The sequence below is a fragment of the Strix uralensis genome, chromosome 27 (assembly GCF_047716275.1).
Source record: "Strix uralensis isolate ZFMK-TIS-50842 chromosome 27, bStrUra1, whole genome shotgun sequence".
In the NCBI taxonomy this organism is placed as follows: domain Eukaryota; kingdom Metazoa; phylum Chordata; class Aves; order Strigiformes; family Strigidae; genus Strix; species Strix uralensis.
Genome location: NC_133998.1, coordinates 5,467,032 through 5,484,758, shown reverse-complemented (window position 1 = coordinate 5,484,758; position 17,727 = coordinate 5,467,032). Strand labels below are relative to the sequence as shown.

The 17,727-nt window shown below is 56.4% G+C and overlaps 2 protein-coding genes across 3 annotated transcripts in view; both read left to right on the top strand.

Annotated features, from left to right (window-relative positions):
* Positions 1-906: 906 nt before the first annotated feature.
* Positions 907-15,371, top strand: CERS1 (ceramide synthase 1). Of its 2 annotated transcripts, none has more exons than XM_074851835.1 (7): positions 907-1,553; positions 10,782-10,941; positions 11,507-11,687; positions 12,063-12,224; positions 13,093-13,240; positions 13,843-13,991; positions 14,493-15,371. In XM_074851835.1, the coding sequence occupies exons 2-7, from the start codon at positions 10,827-10,829 to the stop codon at positions 14,533-14,535; spliced, it is 798 nt and encodes a 265-aa protein (XP_074707936.1). In that variant the 5' UTR covers positions 907-1,553; positions 10,782-10,826; the 3' UTR covers positions 14,536-15,371. The 2 variants fall into 2 exon arrangements, with proteins under 2 accessions (XP_074707936.1, XP_074707935.1); XM_074851834.1 differs by lacking the exon at positions 907-1,553 and adding an exon at positions 2,109-2,438.
* A 258-nt stretch (positions 15,372-15,629) lies between these two features.
* Positions 15,630-17,727, top strand: part of GDF1 (growth differentiation factor 1) — a 5,286-nt gene continuing 3,188 nt past the window's right edge. Inside the window, exon 1 of the mRNA XM_074851864.1 lies at positions 15,630-16,913. Within this exon, the coding sequence (XP_074707965.1) occupies positions 16,637-16,913 (277 nt within the window). The 5' untranslated portion in view covers positions 15,630-16,636. The remainder of the gene's footprint in view (positions 16,914-17,727) is intronic.

Sequence of the window (17,727 nt, the reverse complement as noted above, 5' to 3'; positions counted from 1 at the left end):
TGCATGGATGAATCCTGAATTACGGCTCTTTTTTCAGTCTGACTGATGACTCCTCCCTTAACTTCAGCATCCTCTGGAAGAAGCATACACAGCTGTAGGGGTTACTGCTGGTGAGAGGGAAAGCTTCCCCAAAATAAAAATAATCCGGTTGTAATAGGCTCAGCCTTAATCTTAAGGTGGTAAAATGCAGTAGCTCGTGTCCTGGGGCCAGGAAAGTACATCCTGCAGTGTGTGTGGAAGGGCACTTGTCACCCGGCGCTTCCAAAATGTAGTTGTTGAACCTGATGGTTCGAGGAACGTGATGTGATCCAGCACCCCATGATCACGCTTTGCTGTGCCCTCGGGCTCCGGTCTGGCGTTTCAGACTACCCCAGGGGTGCCGAGAGCAGAGATGTCCCCGTGGAGCCCTCAGCTGGGACCTCCTGCTCTCTGATACCCAAATTATCTTTTGAATTCTCTCTTGGGTTGCGTTTGGGGAGGGGGAGAAGAGGGGTTTATACTCCACTGTAAATGTGTCTAACTGGCGTTTCCTTTGTGCCCACCTCGCTCTGAAAGGGCTCATTGTCTCTCTCCTTGGCTTGTTTAGCGAGCAGCTCTTTTCAACGAGGGGTTATTCATGGTCCAGTCTTGAATGAATGTTGCCTTTGTGGAGCTGTCGGAGGGAGATGTGAAAGGGGCTTGTGTGTTCAGGGCAGCCATTCCCCACTTGATGGGCCATGATAAATTGACTTAAAAATGTAAACAATAAAAGCAAGTGGCATAGCAGGAGGCAGCGCTGTCACTGTGAGAGTGGGGGGACATGTTGTTTGGACCTCGGAGGGGAACGGGGTTGTGTTTTCTCATTGCTGCCCCAGAGCAATTAGAGACGTTCCAGAAAACGAAGGCGGAACGGCTGTGGTCAGAGGAATGACTTTAAATGAGATAAAACTCATATTTTGTCTTTTTCTTTCCCTATTAAGCTGGTTCAAGTTACAGTTCCACAAGTGCCTGTGATGATGATAATGATTATTCTCCATCGTCATCATCATGATGTAGGAAGGGTCCCACAGCTGCAATTTAGCCAATAATTTTAGTGCACGAGGACACAGCTGAACCCCATTTACTCCTCCACGGCTGAAACCGAATACCACAGTGCTGCCTGTGTCCGAGGTTCCTGTGGTGCCCTCCCATGAGACAATTTAAGTGTTGGCATTTTAGGAGAATCCTCATCTTAAAGTCATGCTTCTCCCAGCCAGCCAAGCGTCTGTACGTGACTCTGGATGTATGGCTTTTAATTTTAAACATACCCATAACAAGATTTCAGTTGTGTGAATCGGCAGCTAGCCAGAGTGCAAGCTGCCTGCCTGCTGGAGGGGGCGTTGGGTCAAATCTTTCATCGGAGGTGACCTTTTGGGAGTGTGTGTTTGCATTTTTCAGGTGCATCTCATCATTCCAGAGCTGCTTTGACTGAACAGGTGCTGCCGCTCAGCTGTGGCCGTAGGCTGGAAACACCCCGAGGGCTTCTTTGTGAGGAAGGGGGGAGTCTGCTGCTGCTTGGAGGCCTTTGCTGAGAGGTACAGAAAAAAGGAAGACCTGGAGAAATGTTTTTCTTTGCCTATCGAATGAGAAGGTGTTTAAGGGTGAACAGGGAGAACTGTGGTGTTGGACGATGGCGCGGTGGGTGACTTCCAGCCCCCCCAAGGGTGCACCTTGGCAGGCACCGCAGTTTTCCACTGTTTTAGCATCAATTGTCATCCCCTGGCGCTGACATCTCAGTGTTTGTCCCCGGTTCTCGCTGCTGGAGTGACTCCAGCCCATTGTCACGGCTCATCGGCCGAGAGAGCAGTCGCATTGTTGATTATTTTTTAAATTTTTTTTTTTTTTTTTGGTAACAAACTGTGCTATAACTTCATTCTGCGACTCTCCGTGCTGATTAACAGGAATCTAATGAGCCGCTGCTCCCCTCCGCGCTGATTAACAACCACCTAATGAGTCGCCTTTCCCACTCCGGAGGAGGGCGAGGGGGAGGCGAGAGGCTTCTCCCACCCGGGAGCTCGGCGGTGGGGGCCGGCAGAGCCCGAAGGGGCCGGGCCGGGGAGGCGGCGGGGGGGCGGCTCTTAGCACCCGGTAACGGCGGGGAGGGGAGTCCCTGTCCCCGTCCCGCCCCGCGCGGAGCCTGCGCGGAGCCGGCGGGGCCATGGGCGGGCGGCGGCGGTGGTAGCGGCGGCGGGAGCGCCATGCCGCCCCCCGAGCCCATGCCCGGCTACGGGCAGCTCCTTCGGCGGGGCTACGGCAGCTTGGCCGAGGCCGTGCGGGGCTGCGGGGACTGCGGCTGGGAGCTGTCGCGCCGGACCTGGGCCGAGAACGCTCACCTGGGCTGGGGCGAGGTGCTGCTCTGCGGGCTCGGAGCCCTGGGCTGGACCGCGCTGCGCCGCGCCGCCGTCCGCAGCCTCTTTCGGGTCAGTCCCCGCTGCCGGGGGGGCACCGGAGACCGCCGGGGCTGCGGGATGGGGGGGCCCGATGCACCGGGGGGGCTCCTCTCCTCTCACCCGGGGGCCCGATGCACCGGGGGGGCTCCTCTCCTCTCACCTGGGGGTCGGTTGCACCGGGGGCGGCTCCTCTCCTCTCACCCGGGGGCCCGATGCACCGGGGGGGCTCCTCTCCTCTCACCCGGCGGTCGGTTGTACTGGGGGGGGCTCCTCTCCTCTCAACCGGGGGCCGGTTGCACCGGGGGGGCTCCTCTCCTCCACCCGGGGGTTCGGGTAGCTTGTTGCGTGGCAAAGCACGTTCTCCTTCCCCCGAGGCTGCATGCCGGGGTGGGGGGGGGGGGGGGGACGATGTTGCATGAGGGATCCCCCCTTCTTCCCCTAGGGCTGCATCCTGGAGGGGTGGGGGGGTTGCATGAGGGACCCCCCCGCCTCTTCCCCCGGGGCTGCATCCTGGAGGACCGAGCATCCCGCTGCACTGGGAGAGCTCCCCCCCCTCGCCATGTTCCCTTAGCTGCATCCCGGCAGGGGTTGGGGGTTTTTTTTCTCGCCGGGGGGAAGGAGAGGACCACATTTCTGCGTGTCATCCGTGGTTTGCATGAAAAATGTCCTTCCCTGCTTTCCCTCGCCGGTGCGGCGGCGATGGCGTGGGGCTGGCTGGCTGCTGTACCGCAGTGCCGCGCTGACCTTCGGAGCGGGGGACGCGGGGATGTGAGCGTCCGGCCCTCGCAGCCTCCGAAGGGCTTTGCTGGCCGTTGTCCCCTCTCTGCTGATACAGGACTTTGCAAAGGACAGGATGAGCAGGACATCCCTGAGAGCGAAGCTCAGCTCTGTTTAATTTCTCTGTGGGAAAAGCCAGTGGAACGCAGGGAGCTCTCCCCTCTCCCTCCGATGGCTCAGTCCTGGCCGAGGTGATTTCTTCCACGCTGCTTTCCTAGAGAGACGCTGGGCGCTTTGCTCCGCGGTTCCCCTGCCCTTGGTAGGACCCGAAAGGCAGAAGCTACTGAAATGCAGTATTTTGGCTCAGGGGATAGTCCTCAGCTCTCAGGGACACAGAGATGACCCTTTTCTCCTACCCCTGAGCGTGGTGGCACGAGGCCTTGAGTAGCTACAAGACTGTGTGTGGTTCTTTGCAGCTACGTGGGACAGGCCTCGTTCCTGCTTCCTTCAGAGGCTGTTTCACAGGTTGAAGACAGCTGCCTGCATCCCATAATGAGGCCAGCGGGAGTTACTGCTGCCCCTGTCTGCTGGATGAGTGGTGCTCTCTTTGCTGTTCAGAGCTTTCTTTGCTTATCCAGTAGTGCCAGGTAGATCTTGACCTTGTGGAAGGTTCCAGTCTAAGTCCTCTGGAGTCATTTGACGCTGCCAAAGCGGCGTGTAGGTGAGGTAACGTGCTGGCTTTTTACGTAGGACTGAATTTCCCTGTGTTACCTGCACCCCTGTCTGCCTGTGGCTACTGGCGGGCAGTGTACAGCGCCTGGGAACGCCAGGACTGGGCTGAATGAGGCTGGAGGTAACCCTGTCATAACAAATTGGAGATAATTTCCTTTGTGCTCCAGGTTCTCCTTGTGTGACGCTCACCTTTACAGAGCCAGCGGTGATCAGAGCGTGAAAAAAGCTCTTCCGTGCTGTGGAGGCTGCTCGGTGCCCTCGGAGGACGCTTGGCAGCTTGTGCGAGTGCTGAGGGATCGTTCCCTCGGAGAAATGGGTCACGCTTGTAATTGCAGAAGAGTGAGGGGGGGTTGATCAGAGCCGGTTCTTGTGGCTACATCTGCATGTGTCAGTGATGAGATGCTGAGCGGAATTGTGATAGCGTCAGTTCTCTCCCAGTGAAGAGGTGGAAGGGTAGCAGCAGGGAGAGACAACTCTCTCCCTATATATATATATTTTAAAAGGATCTGAAACTTTTCTCTGTTTATTCTGCTGGAGTTGCCATGGGAAAAGATGGAGGTTGTGGCTTTCCTCTAAAACCTCTGGCAGTATTTAGGAAATCAGTTGGTATTGCATGACCCCTATATGGGCAGCACTGGAGTGGGGTCATTCAGGAGGAAATTCAGGGAGAAAAAAAAAGACCTGTTCAACCCTGGGAGGAAACTTCTCCCCTGCACAGGACTTTGCTTCCCAGTGCAGGCTCAAAGGGCATCCTTCCTCACTTTGACTCCCTTCGTGTTCCCTGTAAGGACTGAAACACAGTTATAAAAATGAATCCGCTCAGTGTCCGGAGAACACTATCTTCCTGCCAGTTATTTATAAATAATAAATCTTGTAGCTTGGATTGTGATTCTCTGCATCTGAAGAGGAAATGGCTCTTACCACAAGGCCTTGAAGCTTGGAGCATAAAGTGCACCTTATGTAGCTCTGGCTGTGACCGCTCCTCTGAGAAACGAGTGCGTTAAAGCCATATACCTCTTCCTGTGCTGTCTGCGTGACCCCGTTTTTATCAGTGGGATCGAGGGGAGGAGGTAGGCTCCTTGCTGTCTTCTAGGGCCACAGCAGCATTTATCCTGCAACATCTTTGTCACAAAAGGCCTCCCAGATGGGTTGAAGAAGGGGTGAAGGTTGTGCCTGGGATGGGAGGGCTTTGGTTGGCGTTGGGAAGTGCGGACTTTCACCTGTTACAACGGCTCGGTGGGTGCCTGTGCGTTAGGTGTGGTTTTCCCGTCATCCTCTGAGCAAAGATAATTTTTGGTCCGTTGTCTCTTCTTCACAGAATCCTCACTTGGTGTAAACATGGGAAGGAGTTGTTTTGGTGTAGGAAAGACGCCAGTTAGGTGAGCAAATGTGGATTACTGGGTAGGGAGAGACCCCCAGAGTCAGCTCTACTGGGAGCACAGGCATCCCTGCGAGGGCCTGAGGGATGTGTCCTTCCTCCCTGGGGTCTGACCTGAGAGTCTCTGCTCTTCTGGACTTCTGAGTGCACCAACTTGAATGATACTCAGGGCATGTCTGATTGTAGGAGCTTGCTGGAGCTGCAGACCAGCTCCAGAAATGAAGACCAAACCTGTTCTAGGCAAGCGTTCCCATCCCTGGAAGCCTCCTCGGTTTGTGTGCCCCCCTCCTCCCGCCGCCGTTAGTGCCTGAGCTCCACCAGTCTCTGAAAGCCACCGTCCTTGGTGTGTCCCCTGTGCGGAGAGCGGCTGCAGCCAAGCTCTGAGGAATTTGATTAAAAAGCAGCAACCTGAGCATCTCTGCATTAGTTAAACATCCTGGAGGGCAGCTGAGCCCAGCAGTGCTGAGGCCAAGTGCCGCTGGAATAGGACCAGGCTGCTCCGTGTGGGAAAGGCTTGGTGAAACGCCTGGAGCTCAGCGAGCTGTGCTGGCAGACTCCTCTCCCGAGCAGGTCTTGAGCAGTACAGTGAGCTTGAATGGACAAAACTAAGAGCACGCCTAGATCCACGCTCAAAGGTGATCCAGAATAGCTGTGGCAAGCCTAGGCAGATGCTTCCAGCCCTCAACTACCCTGAGCTCTCTTTGCTGCTGGGAGTTAAAGTCCCTGAAGTCAGCCAAGTGTAAGTCCGTAAGCGAGCAAAATCCGTTCTGGGTAAACGCTGCTTCTGAATCTGGTGATGTTCATCAGGTATCACTTCCATCCTTACCAGCTGTCTGTTTTTAATCTGCAGTGGGTAAATGTTTTCCATTTTTGGCCCAGACACTAGTCAGCTTGCTATCTTAGTAGTGTCAAAATTTGTAGGACATTGCAGTGTCCTCCGCAAGGAAAAGTGGTGTGTAAATAGAAAAATGTGCTCGGGAAAGCAGGGTTTCTAGGTGAGTGATACAGTATAGCCCCGGGAGGGATGTGGAAGCTGAAAAGCAAGGGTCTCTATTATCCTTTTCAGTGATGTACGCAACTTTTCTCCACCCTACAGTATCATCAAGGCTTGTTTTTTCCAAGCCCCAGCACTGGGCGTGTGACTTGAAGGGGGGGTGAATTATCACTGTCCTGAAAGCTGCCCCCCCAGCACAATCTCTGCTGAGAGCTGAGGACACTGACTGAGCCCCGGGGTGGGAGAAGGCTCTGCCATGCCGTTTCTTCGGCTCGTCCCGCTGGGCTCTGCCCGCTCTTTGAAGCCCAAACCCTGGAAACTCAAGGGGAGAAAACCACAACAATGGGTCTTTTCTTCACCCTGGGGACTGAAGCTGCGCTGCCGCGTCTCGGCGCGGGGGCTGCTCTCCCCGTGCCGCTGTGTCAGCAGTCAGGCATGAGGAGGTTATTCAGCCCCCGCAGCACCCTGTGGGCAGCTGTGTCTTGTCTTCAAAGAGTGTCTTCTATTGCTTTTCTCTCTTAGGGGCAAATTTTTACTGTTTGCAAGAGGAATCGAGGAAGAAATAATGTCTGTTGGTTTGTTGTGATTGTCATAGTGCCTTTTTCTTACATGTTTATCTGGAAAGTGTTGTCCAGAGCCTAACCCAGCTTCCCAGTGTCTTAGCTGCTGGGCAGGAAGGGAAACTGAGGCACTGAGCGGCTCGGGGCCTGGTGTAGGGTGGAGCAACGAGAGCTGGAGCTCTTCATGCTGTGCTCAGTTCATCCCCCTTTCCTGGTGGCGTGACAGCCACTGCCCTTGGGTCCGCAGGTTCCACGAGATTAATTTTTTCAGGTTTAGAGAACAGTGACATTTTCCTGCGTCTATGCTGCAGGCTCTGTGCCCCATCCCTGATGTGGCAGGGGGTGGCAGCCAGTCTGGGAGCGGTGTCCGGGCTGGGTACAGAGGGGACATAGTCCTTTGGGGTGGAAGGGCACTGTCACAGCTCTGAGCAGACACACACGGTTCTGCGGGGAGCTGTGCCGCCGCTGAAGGGGCAGTAGTTGTTGGTTGTGGCCAGGTTTTGAATTGGAGCTCCGCTTGCTCATCATTATCATCTGCATTGAGTAAAAAACTGATGTAAAGCTGCCAGTTCCCTGGGCTGAGGATGCTTGGTGCCAGCCATTCCTTTGTGTTCCTCTGGGGAACAAGTTGTGCCCAGAAGCCAGACGCGGCACGGCTGGGATTTGGCCCAGGCCCTCGTCTCTGGGCTGGGGAGGTGGCAGAGGCGCTGGGGGCGGTCTGGGGGGTACAATTCCCCTGTTAACAAGCCTCAATTCATAGCCCATCGCTGCAAGCCTGCCAGCGTGCTGGAAGGACTCGTGTCCTGCTGCTTTAGCTGGTTGTAGATTTAAGGGGACTGGCTGCTTCCCTTTAGTGCCGGAGGCTGTAAAAAGGGAGAGAGCATGTGTTTGCTTTTTGCTACGAGTATTTTTTTGACACTTCAGCAGAGCTGTGGGCAGCGACAGTTTCCATTTGGTTTCTCTTTCCAGCTCCAAACTGCTCTCGCAGCGCGCTCTCACCCACGGCTTTGCTCCCTCCCTCCCCCGGCCCCCCAGGCTGTGCAGGGCGGTGCTGTGGGGGAACAGTCACGTCCCTCAGACCCGTTAATTTTACAAGTGAATCAGAAGATGCCTGTGAAGGTTTGCGTGGGGGTAACGAGGAGGAGGAGGGAGGAAGAGCTGGTTGCCCTTTAAGCGAAGCCCCATTACATCACTTGCCAAGAGCCTTGGGCTCTTTCAGCCAGAGCCAGATCCGCTGTTCCTGCCGCAGCACCCGTCACCCTTAGCAACAGGCATCTCTGCACCGTTGCCGTGGGAACGGCAGCCGGGTAATGGGAGGACATCCCCCTCCTTGTGCATCTCCCACCCCCAAGGAGAGGGCAGTCTTCTGCATGGTGGGGGCTGGTCTGTGCATCTCCTGGGCTTGTGCTTCCCCGGGCAAGCGTCCAGGTTTTGGTGGGGTCATCCCAGGGACATTAATTTGTCCCCCCAGCCCCCCACGTGATGCTGATTCCCTTCCGATCCTTCCGTGTGCCTGCTCCAGAGCCAGCTCCCATTTCTGTAGTGCTCTGGGTACAGCCTGAGGTGCCCCGTGGCTAATTAAGGGACAAGGAGGGCTCCGTCGAGGTCTTGTCATTAACCACATATGCAGTGAGGGCTGAAACCTCTCTGAGCGTTGGGCTAAAACCTCTCCACCGGCTGGGGTGGGGGGTAGCCCTTCCCTGGGTCTTGCTTTCCCTCCAGACTGGGAGCTGCTGCCGTGCCTGCAGTGGACTGTTCATCAGGCTCGTGGTGGCGATTTGCTGCGCTGTTGCCATCCCTGCCCAGGGTCCAAGCGCCTGTAAAACGGGGGTTGTCTCAGTAGTACACGCCTGCCCTGTGGGTGATGGGCCTTGTCGTCAGCTCTGCCTACCTGGGGTAGAAACGTGCTGTTCTTCCCCCCTTTGCAGGTAGAACTGAGGCTCAGAAAAGCAGTGAAATGACTTGGCTGGCGATCAGCAGCCAGGCTGAAGCAGGGATTTGAGGCTGAGCTCAGCATCCTAAATTCAGGCCTGGCTGAGGAGGGCAGGGGGCTCTGCAGCTCGCTGTCGGTAGCGTGGTGAGCTGAACCCATATCTGAGCTGCTTCTATGCTCCACTCTATGGAGACACAAATAATTCATGCTTTCTGGGCCCAGGACTTTCTGTCTCTGCATTATTTATTCACCCTTGAAGCTTCCTCCTCTTTTTCCTACCGTGGCTCCTGTTGGAAGGAGCCTTGGCAGCAGCGTGTTCCTGGTCTCAGTGAGGACAGCCGTGCTCTGAATGCGAGATGCGTGGGGGGGGGCGGGCAGAACCCTGCCTCTAGCTGGAGGGGATATGGACAACTTGGCAGCGCTTTGTGGGGCCGGTGATTCCAGGTCTGACCAGTGCTGGGAAATTCAGAGCTTAGAACAAAACACTGTTAGGCTGGGACAATGCTTGGAGTGGAGTCCTTTGAAAATCTGATGCAGAGAGGGGCTAAAAGCCAGACCAGCCACTGCCTGGAGACAGCTGGGGCCTTAATATAGCCTTTGAGCATTGAGGAGCTGAGCGTCGGCTGCAGAGAGTGCTGACCCGGGGTGGGGTATGGTTACTTTGCAGGCATTTTGTTTTCATCTCAAGCTTATCTGGTCTCTCCCTGGGGTGCTCTCAGCTGGGGGGGTGTTTGGGTGTTATCTGTGTTTCGGGTAGCGATGATTCCCTCTGGACCTTAAGCAACACTCCCTCGCGTTGACTGGCTCCCCTGCGGCCCCAGCCGGGGGGTGCGGAGGTTGACCGGGCTGATACGGCTCCGTCACTCTTGTGACAAGAAGCAGAAATGGTGCCTGGTGTTGCTCAGCTGCCACGGAGGGAAAACATCCAAGCCCTGGGCCCGCTCGATGTGCGGCATCGCTCGCTCCCCAGCACGTGCTCCGAGGCGAAGGGTCGCATCCGCTGCTCTGTTTTACTGCCGGGGAGCTGAGGCTGGTTAGGGCTGGGGCTTTGCTTTGGCTGGGATTTCCCAGTTTTCCCTGGCCTCGGTGGCCCAGCTGTCTTGCTGTTGCAGGGAGACAGTCGGGAGAGCTGGGTGGTGCTCGGCAGCCTCAGGACCGGGGGCAAGTCAGGCTGAGAAAGTTTCGTTCTGATTAGTGCGAGCAACCCGCAGAACTGCTCATCTTTCCTCACTTTGGCCATATTTGGGGAGGCTTTGCCTCCTATTTCTGAGTCCTGACGGGTGGGAGGGGTTCTGCAAACCACAGCCAGGGGAAAAACCAGCAGTGTTTCAGCACTGGTCAGCTAGAAAACCTGCTGGGAACGTGGGTGAGGATGGGTAGGTGTGAGAGAGCAAGAGGTCCCCGTGCCCCAGCCTTTACTGACTCGTTATGTGCAAATCTGGCCCCCTCTGACGCAGGATGCACATGCAGGGGAGGCTTGTGCCGTGCTGGCTGGGGAGCAGCAGCGGCCACGTGTTTAGGACTCTGCAAAGCCTTTGCTTCCTCAGTTAAAAGGCTCTTTTCTGGGAGCTGGCAGTGCTGCGAGGTCCGTATGCACAGGATAGTATTGTTACAGCTTCCTCTTCTGGGTTTCCCTGTGCAGATAGGGCTTGATTTTTATTTTATTAGTTATTGACTCTGTTCTGCAAAAGCCAGCTGTGGTCAGCCCTGCTCCTGGAGCGAGGGTGCTGGAGCAGCGCCCAGACTGCGGGACGTGTGCCGTGGGCCCCCGCCTCCTCCACGAGGCTCTGCTTTCGCAGCTTCCCACCGTGCCCAAGGCTGAGTGGAAGGATCTCCAGCCTCGTGTTTCTCAGGCTCTCTCTAGAGCCTCTTTGACCTCCTTTTTCATGCTGTAAAGGCAGCCAGAAAAATGGTGTTCGTGGCCCTGGTTTTGCCCTGCCTGGTATCGCACACACCGTGCAGCGCTTAGGTCTCTTGGGGATTTGGTGGCCTTGGCCCCGGGCTCCCCAGGGCCTGTCTGTTTGCCCCTTGTGACGATACTTCTCCCCTCTCCTTGCAGCCCTTTGGGGAGTGGTGCAACTTGCAGCCAAAAGATGCTGCCAAGATGCCTGAGAGTGCCTGGAAGCTGCTTTTCTACACATTATCCTGGTCATATGGCATCTACCTGCTCTTCTTCACCGACTACCCCTTCTTCTACGACCCACCATCTGTCTTTTATGGTACAGTAAGAACCAGGGAGAAGTGGGGATGGGTTTGCATGTCCAGGTTCATAAAACGTCTGGGTTGAACAAGGGAGTGGGAGTTGGGGTGAGCGGAAGAGAAGACTGAACCCCTCAATTGCCTTTTCTGTGGTGCTGTGGGTACAGAAAGGGCAGGACAGGCTGTCTCCCTTCATTTTGTTACAGAGAGAGTCATCTAGTGGCTATTGCAGACAGCAAGGGCTGGGATGTGTCAGCTACAGGGGGAATGGGATTGAGTCCTTAAAGTAGGAGAGAAATAAATCAAGGCTTCTCCCTTAGATCTGGGAGAGGGAGCGGGCCTCATGCCAAAGGCAGAGTTTGGGAGCCAAACTGCCTGGGTTCCCTTCCAGCCTTTACTTCCTTTGCATCTTGATGAGCTCCGGGGAGGGAGCTGGAGCACCTGAGCACCCCAAAGCGCGGGGGCTGCCTGGGGCAGCTCTGCCTGCTGCTCGCTCCCTGCTCATCGCACTCCTGTCCCTCTGCTGCTGCCAGAGCCCAGCGCTCGTAGCTCTGGGTTCACCTGGGTGTCTTTGTCCCACCCCAGACTGGAAGAAGGGCATGGACGTGCCCACGGACATCGCCATCGCTTACCTGTTGCAGTGCAGTTTCTACGGACACTCCATCTATGCCACCGCCTACATGGACACGTGGCGCAAGGACTCCGTTGTCATGCTGCTTCACCACGTGGTCACGCTGACCCTCATCGCCTTCTCGTACGCTTTCAGGTGAGGCCCTTGGCTGTGACACTGCCCCTCTGCCACCTGCCCGGGCCAGCTTTGGGCAGCTACGCAGCAAAAGCTGCAGCTTTTCTGTGCTCACGTGCGTCTCACGGGCATGTAGCAGGAGGGCTCTTGCTGGCTTGGGGTGGATTCTCCCCTGCCTCCCTGCTACGGCACCAACCCCAGCAGTCGTGAGCCGTTGCCTGGTGCCAGACCCCCGCTGCAGCATGTGGCTGCACTGTGCTGTGCCACGTCTGGACTATTCGGGGAGTTTGTCTGCTCCCGGCATGACGGACTGTGGGTCCTGGGTGCTAACGTCAACCTGCCTCCCCACACATCTCCCTCCCTGCTCCTTTTTTTTTTTTTTTTTTTCCTCTACAGGTACCACAACGTGGGCATCCTCGTGCTCTTCCTGCACGACGTCAATGATGTGCAGCTGGAATTCACCAAGCTCAACGTCTACTTCAAGCACCGGGGGGGAGTCTATCATCGCCTCAACGACGTCATCTCCAACATTGGCTGCCTCACCTTCAGCGTCAGCTGGTGAGTTTGTCTGATCCCACGTTCCACCCGTCCTTGCCAGCTTTTGCAATCCCCCCGGTGCCTCGGGGTGCAGCTGGCTGGGTTTGTGTGCATGGGAACAAACCCTTTCAAAAACTGTTTGGGAAGAGGTTCCCGCAGAGCCTGACCCCATGCTGGGTTTGGAATCCTTCTGTAGTCACTTTGCTGTCTGTCACCACAGAAGTGCCTGCGAAATCTCGCTTGCAGCATGACAAATGACCCCAGGGGAGGAGGAGCTGTTTCCATTTTCCCACTCGCTTGGTTTTAGCACTAATAAGCACTTTTTGCAAGAAGAAAACGGGACATGGGGTTGTCTCAGATTCCAGCCTTGCTGTTCCTCTTGGGGCAAGGCAGGAGAAAAAAACAAAATGAAGAATAGAGATAGGGAACCTGAAGGTTGTCACTTCTCATTTGTCCCTTTGTGTTCTTCCTCCCTCTCCGCTGAACAGCAGGGGTGGCAACGAGAGCCCTCGCTTTGAGGAGAGCGGCGAAGGGGTTTGGTGATAAACTGGGGATGCACAGGACTAAGAAAACCTTCCAGCTATATTCCCCTCCTGTCCCCTATCCCTTTGAGAGAAGCTGCAGTGTAGACCTGCCTCTCTGCCCTGCCTCTGGTGCCAAGCCTCGTCTGCCCACAGAAATTGTATTCTGCCCTCCACAGCTGCCCTTTTGCAGGGTCTGTGTGAAGTCCAGCCCCCAGCCAGCTGCGCAGGGACTGTGGGGTGCAGGAGAGCTGCTGAGGGCTGCCCCGAGGCTGGAGGCTGTGCTGGGGGAAGCTGTGCTGGGTCTCACGCCTCTCCCGGGATCCCCGTGGGCCATTAAACCCACCCTGCTCCCTCTGCCCTGGCAGGTTCTGGTTCCGTCTCTACTGGTTCCCCCTCAAGGTGCTCTACGCCACTTGCTACTCCAGCCTCCAGTCGGTCCCTAATATCCCCTTCTACTTCTTCTTCAATGCTCTGCTCCTTGTCCTCACTCTGATGAACATCTACTGGTTTCTGGTGAGTAGGGGGAGCTCAGCAACCCCTACACTAGCTTCTCCCTCCTTTGCTCTCCTGCACAGCGCCTGCTGCCTGCCTGGCCCAGGGGCAGCTGGGGGGCTGCAGGGATGGAGCTGGCTTCGGACAACTTGGGGGATGGCTCAGAGGGGAGGAGGGGACCCCAGGTCAGTGCCCAGGAGGCTCCTCTGTGCTGGAATTTGGACAATCTGGCACCCCAGGGATCCACGGGGAGGGAGCGATATCAGCAGTTGGGGCAGGCTGGAACTTGATCTGGGTGTAAATGCTCTGGCATCCCCTGAAGCTTTGGGGAGGGGGTGAAAAGGGTGGACTTGGAGGGCTCACATCAGCAAGAGCAGGGCAGCAGCCGAGTTCCTCATCCTGTGGGGATGAAATCGGTTCAGGGTAGTCGCAGCAGTGCTGCCTCCCCTGCTGCGGGTCATCAGCTGCATCCCAGGGCTTTGGCCATCCGGAGGGGTCTGCTCTGACTCCTTGGGGTTGAGGACAGTGGAGAAAGGTCCCGCTTAGCAAAAGGGAGTGAGCAGGTTGGGTGGAACAGCTCTAAACCTTGGCGTCTGTGGCTGACGGTGCCTCTCCCCCCACAGTACATCGTCCTGTTTGTGGCCAAGGTGCTGATGGGGCAGATGCAAGAGGTGAATGATGTGCGTGAGTACGACGTGGAGGACAGCAAGAAAACCACAACGGCCAAGAAGAAAGAGGCTGGACTCCAGCTGCCCAGTGCTCTGAAAGAAGGGTATGTGTGCAGGGGGGCATGACATGCAGGGACAACATCTGTGGGCTTGGGGAAGGGGTGCTGGCAGACCCCCCAGGGCCCTGGAGCCATTCTTAAAGGGTTTGCCACGGGGCTGGAAGATGGAAGAGCAGGATGCCTTGACACAGAGTGTAAAACACTGCTGCAGGTAGCAGGGAGGACTCTGTGTCTCTGTGCCTCAGCACTGGGGCGTGTCCATCCAGCTTTCTGTCCCGTGAATCCTTGCCCACCCGTTCCCCTGCTCACCGTGTCGGGCTGGCTCTTTGCTCGAGGCTGTTCTCTCTGAGCAGCATCTGCACTTCGTGGGGTGAGCACAGAGGCTGGCGAGATGCTGGATCCCACAGAGCTGGTCTGGCTGACAGGGGACAAATTGTCTGTGTGAGCCTGTCAAGACAGGTCTGACCTCGGTAGCGATTTGTGAAAGGGAGGAAGGGAGAGTCTGCGCGGAGGCTGAGGCTCACTGCCCGCTGTGCTCTTTCACAGGATGCACCTGAAGAATGGACTTGTAAAAGACAAGCGGTTATAAGGGCAGTGTGGCTGCTGCAGCCTGGGCAGCCTGGCTGGATCTGGGGACTGACCCAGGACCCTGCACTCAAACCCAGCGAATGAAAGGCACAAGGAAGAACTTCATCCCCGACCCCCCTTCGTCCCCTGCCCGGAGCCGGGGAAGAGATGCCACTGACAGGATCGGGCCCCTCCCAGGGCTTGCCTGTGACCCGGCTTCGCCTGATGCTGACGTGCTTTCCGTGGCCAGTCTGTGCTGGTTCAGTTGAGAGGCTGGTGGCTTTGCTGGTCCAGGTAGGATTTGGAGCTGGCTTTAGGTCCCCTGGTGTTTCTTCTGTCACTCCATCCCCCGGCTATTCGCAGCCCCTTTGTGATTTCCCCTCTTTATTGTTGGACCCTCACCCTGCCCCTTCCTCAGCAGCCCTTGAGGGGTTCTCTGACCCAGCATCAAACTGGGGAGCGCAACAGCCTCTCCACTGGCATCACCGTCCCAGGCGAGGGGAGCCCAAAGCCAGCTCTTCTCTAGCAGCCGAGCAGGGACTAGAGAGGCGATGACGCAGCACACCTCTGAGCCTTCCTCCTCAGGAGGGGTCACTGACACAGAGCTGCCCGCGTAGAGCTGGAGCCACAGCACCGTTCCCATGAGCAGGTCTGCCTGGAAACCCAGCCCTGGAGCATTAGTCCAGCCTCCTGTCCTGATGATGAAGGCCGGAAGATTTAATTTGCTTAAAAAGCCTGTATGAGTCCTATAGTTGCTTAAAAAGCCAGTCCCAGTCCCTCTGAGTCCCCTGCTGAGGGATCTCTAGACTCTCACCCTGCAATGGCTGTTTGCTCGAGTAAAGAACAAATAGTTTCTGCTCCCCGTGTTGGTTTTCCAGGCAGCACTGGCCCTGAGCCTTGCTGGGCCGGGCTGTGTCTCTGTTCTGGGGAGCCCTGTGGGTGTTACAGCCCCTCAGACCAGGACTGTCCCATCGCTCTCTGCTCTCGGGGCCAGAACCCACTGGGAAACGGAGCTGCCTCCCAGCTGGGGACATCAGACAGTGCAGGGGGGATTCAGGGCATTAACTCCAGGCATCAGAGCGTGGTTAATTGTTTGGGTTGGTTTTTTTTTTTATCATGTTTGGTTTGTTGTATTGATTCAACTCCAGGCTCATTGTGTGAGCCACAGGGAAAGTTCCTCAGTAAACAGAAAGCAAAATGTGACTTGGGCTGACAGAAACTGTCCCAGGCTGTGGCAGGGTCCGTCGTCTTCTCGCTCGTCATTGTCCAGCAGGATTTCAGAGGGGTTCCTTGGCTTTCAAGTGGGATTTGCAGGAAAGAGGAAATGAAGGGAACAGATATCCCAGGCCTCTTTCTGCTCCGTTGTAGCAGAGTTGGGGCGGTAACGGTGGTCCCTAGTCAGCACATGTGTGGCTAAACTGAATTTTATAGTACTGGCTTGCCCAGGCTGCAAGATTTAGCTGGGTAACTTGTTGGCCAGCGTTGTGTGCGTGTAACATCGGGCGTGCTGAACGGGGAGGCCGTGGGGCTCCCTCTGCCTGGCTGGGGCAGGGACCCCGTGCCGGGGGTGGGTGCTGGTGGCTTTTTGTGCTGGCCCTGGGGCTGTGTGGAGAGTTTGATGATTTGGTGTGCTGGAAGTTGACAGTCTTGAGAGAGAAATGTTGGATGCTGTGATTGGGGCTAGAAAAAAAAAAAGCTGATTTGGGAGGAGGGAGCAAGAGGAGACCCAGATCTGTGTCTGCCCCTGGATCTGGCTGGGGTGTCTGCAGTGGATGGCAGCAGCACTCGACTTGCCGGCAGCTTTGTGCGGGGATGAGCAGCCTCTTCCCCACCACCAAGGACTTTGTGGTTGGACCTCGATGGCATGGAGATGTGGGAGAGATTGTAGGAGCTCTGAGGGAGGAGGAGGGCAGCCGCTCTCCTGCCACGCAGCCTCAAAGGGTTAACAGGTCCCGAGGAGCCTGGAGGGACCATTCACACCCTCTGCCCAATCCTGGGAATCCCTCTGTGCTAATTGAGCACTAACCAGATCAAAGGCTCCAATCAGGCAATCAACACCCCCCTGGCCCCTGTCTTCAGGTCCCTGGCCCAGGCTGCCCTTTGTCTGGGACCAGAGCAGAGCAATGTGGCTTCTCCCCAGCTTTAAAGCCAGCCTGGCCTGGGCTCTCCTTAGCCTGGTTCTGGGGATGGAGTTAAGTTTGCAGGAAAGTTTACTGTTAAAATCCTTGGGTTTGAGTGCCAAGCCCAGCCCGAAAACCCCCGTTCCTGTGCCGTCTGTGCTCTGGCGGATCTTCCAGAAGAGAAAGACGCTGCCCTCTCCAAACAAAGACCTGGCGGATGCCTGTAGGGTGGAGGAATTTAATGTCCCTGGGAACATCATCCGCGTCTTCGCTGACCAAGGTACAGAAACGCCGTGGTTTGGGTCCTGTCTTTTGGAAGCCCCTCTGATCTCTGGACTATGGGAGACTTTGCTCCAGTCCTTCCTTTTCTGTCTGTTGGGTGTAGGTAGGAGAGGCTGGGGGAGAACGGGCAGTGCCCAGAATCAGCCTCCAGGAGAAATCTCAGCTGTGACAGCTCTGGTCCCTCTGGATGTTGTAGACAATTATTTACAGTTTAGAAATGAGTCAGGGGGTGAGGGTGTGGAGCTGTGTAAGGCTCTGTCCTGGTCACCTAATGCGCTCCAGTTTGATCCCAGGTGACCAGCTGGACCCGCTGAGCTCGCGGTGGTGGAGGTGGCTCCTGGCCTGAGGTAACGTGGCTCCTCCACGCGCTGGGGCTGTGGGTGCAGCGAGTGGGACCAGCACCCCGCTTCACACAGGGACGGGACACTCGGCCATTTGACTCTGTGTGTGTCCCCCGCCTCCTTTTTGTCCTCGTGCCTCTGCCTGACCACCTGGCACATCTGGCTGCTTCAGCCTGTGGCCTCTCCGAGCTGTTCTCAGTGACTTGGGAAGGGTTTGGTCAGTGTCTGGAGGCGCCGCGGAGCTCGCTTCGCTTCGCTTTCTGCGTTTCAGTTGGAAACCCAGGGCTGGCTACAACAGGCAGCTGACCAGTTCCTAAAGTCTGTGGCCGTTTGCCCTCCTTTCCCCTCCATCCCAAACAGCAACCCCCCTGTCCTGGGGGGAGATATTTACAGCTGGGGAAAAATAACACACCAAGATGTTAAGTAGCATCTAGAGGAGGTGCTGGAAGGGCTGGAGCGTCCCAGTGCCGC

Bases quoted from the DNA above. Each gene is read 5' to 3' on its own strand.
- CERS1 (XM_074851834.1), top strand. From the start codon at position 2,217: ATGCCGCCCCCCGAGCCCATGCCCGGCTACGGGCAGCTCCTTCGGCGG. The intron at 10,942-11,506 runs GTACAGTAAGAA...GTCCCACCCCAG, and splicing joins CCCACCATCTGTCTTTTATG to ACTGGAAGAAGGGCATGGAC. The intron at 11,688-12,062 runs GTGAGGCCCTTG...TTTCCTCTACAG, and splicing joins GCCTTCTCGTACGCTTTCAG to GTACCACAACGTGGGCATCC.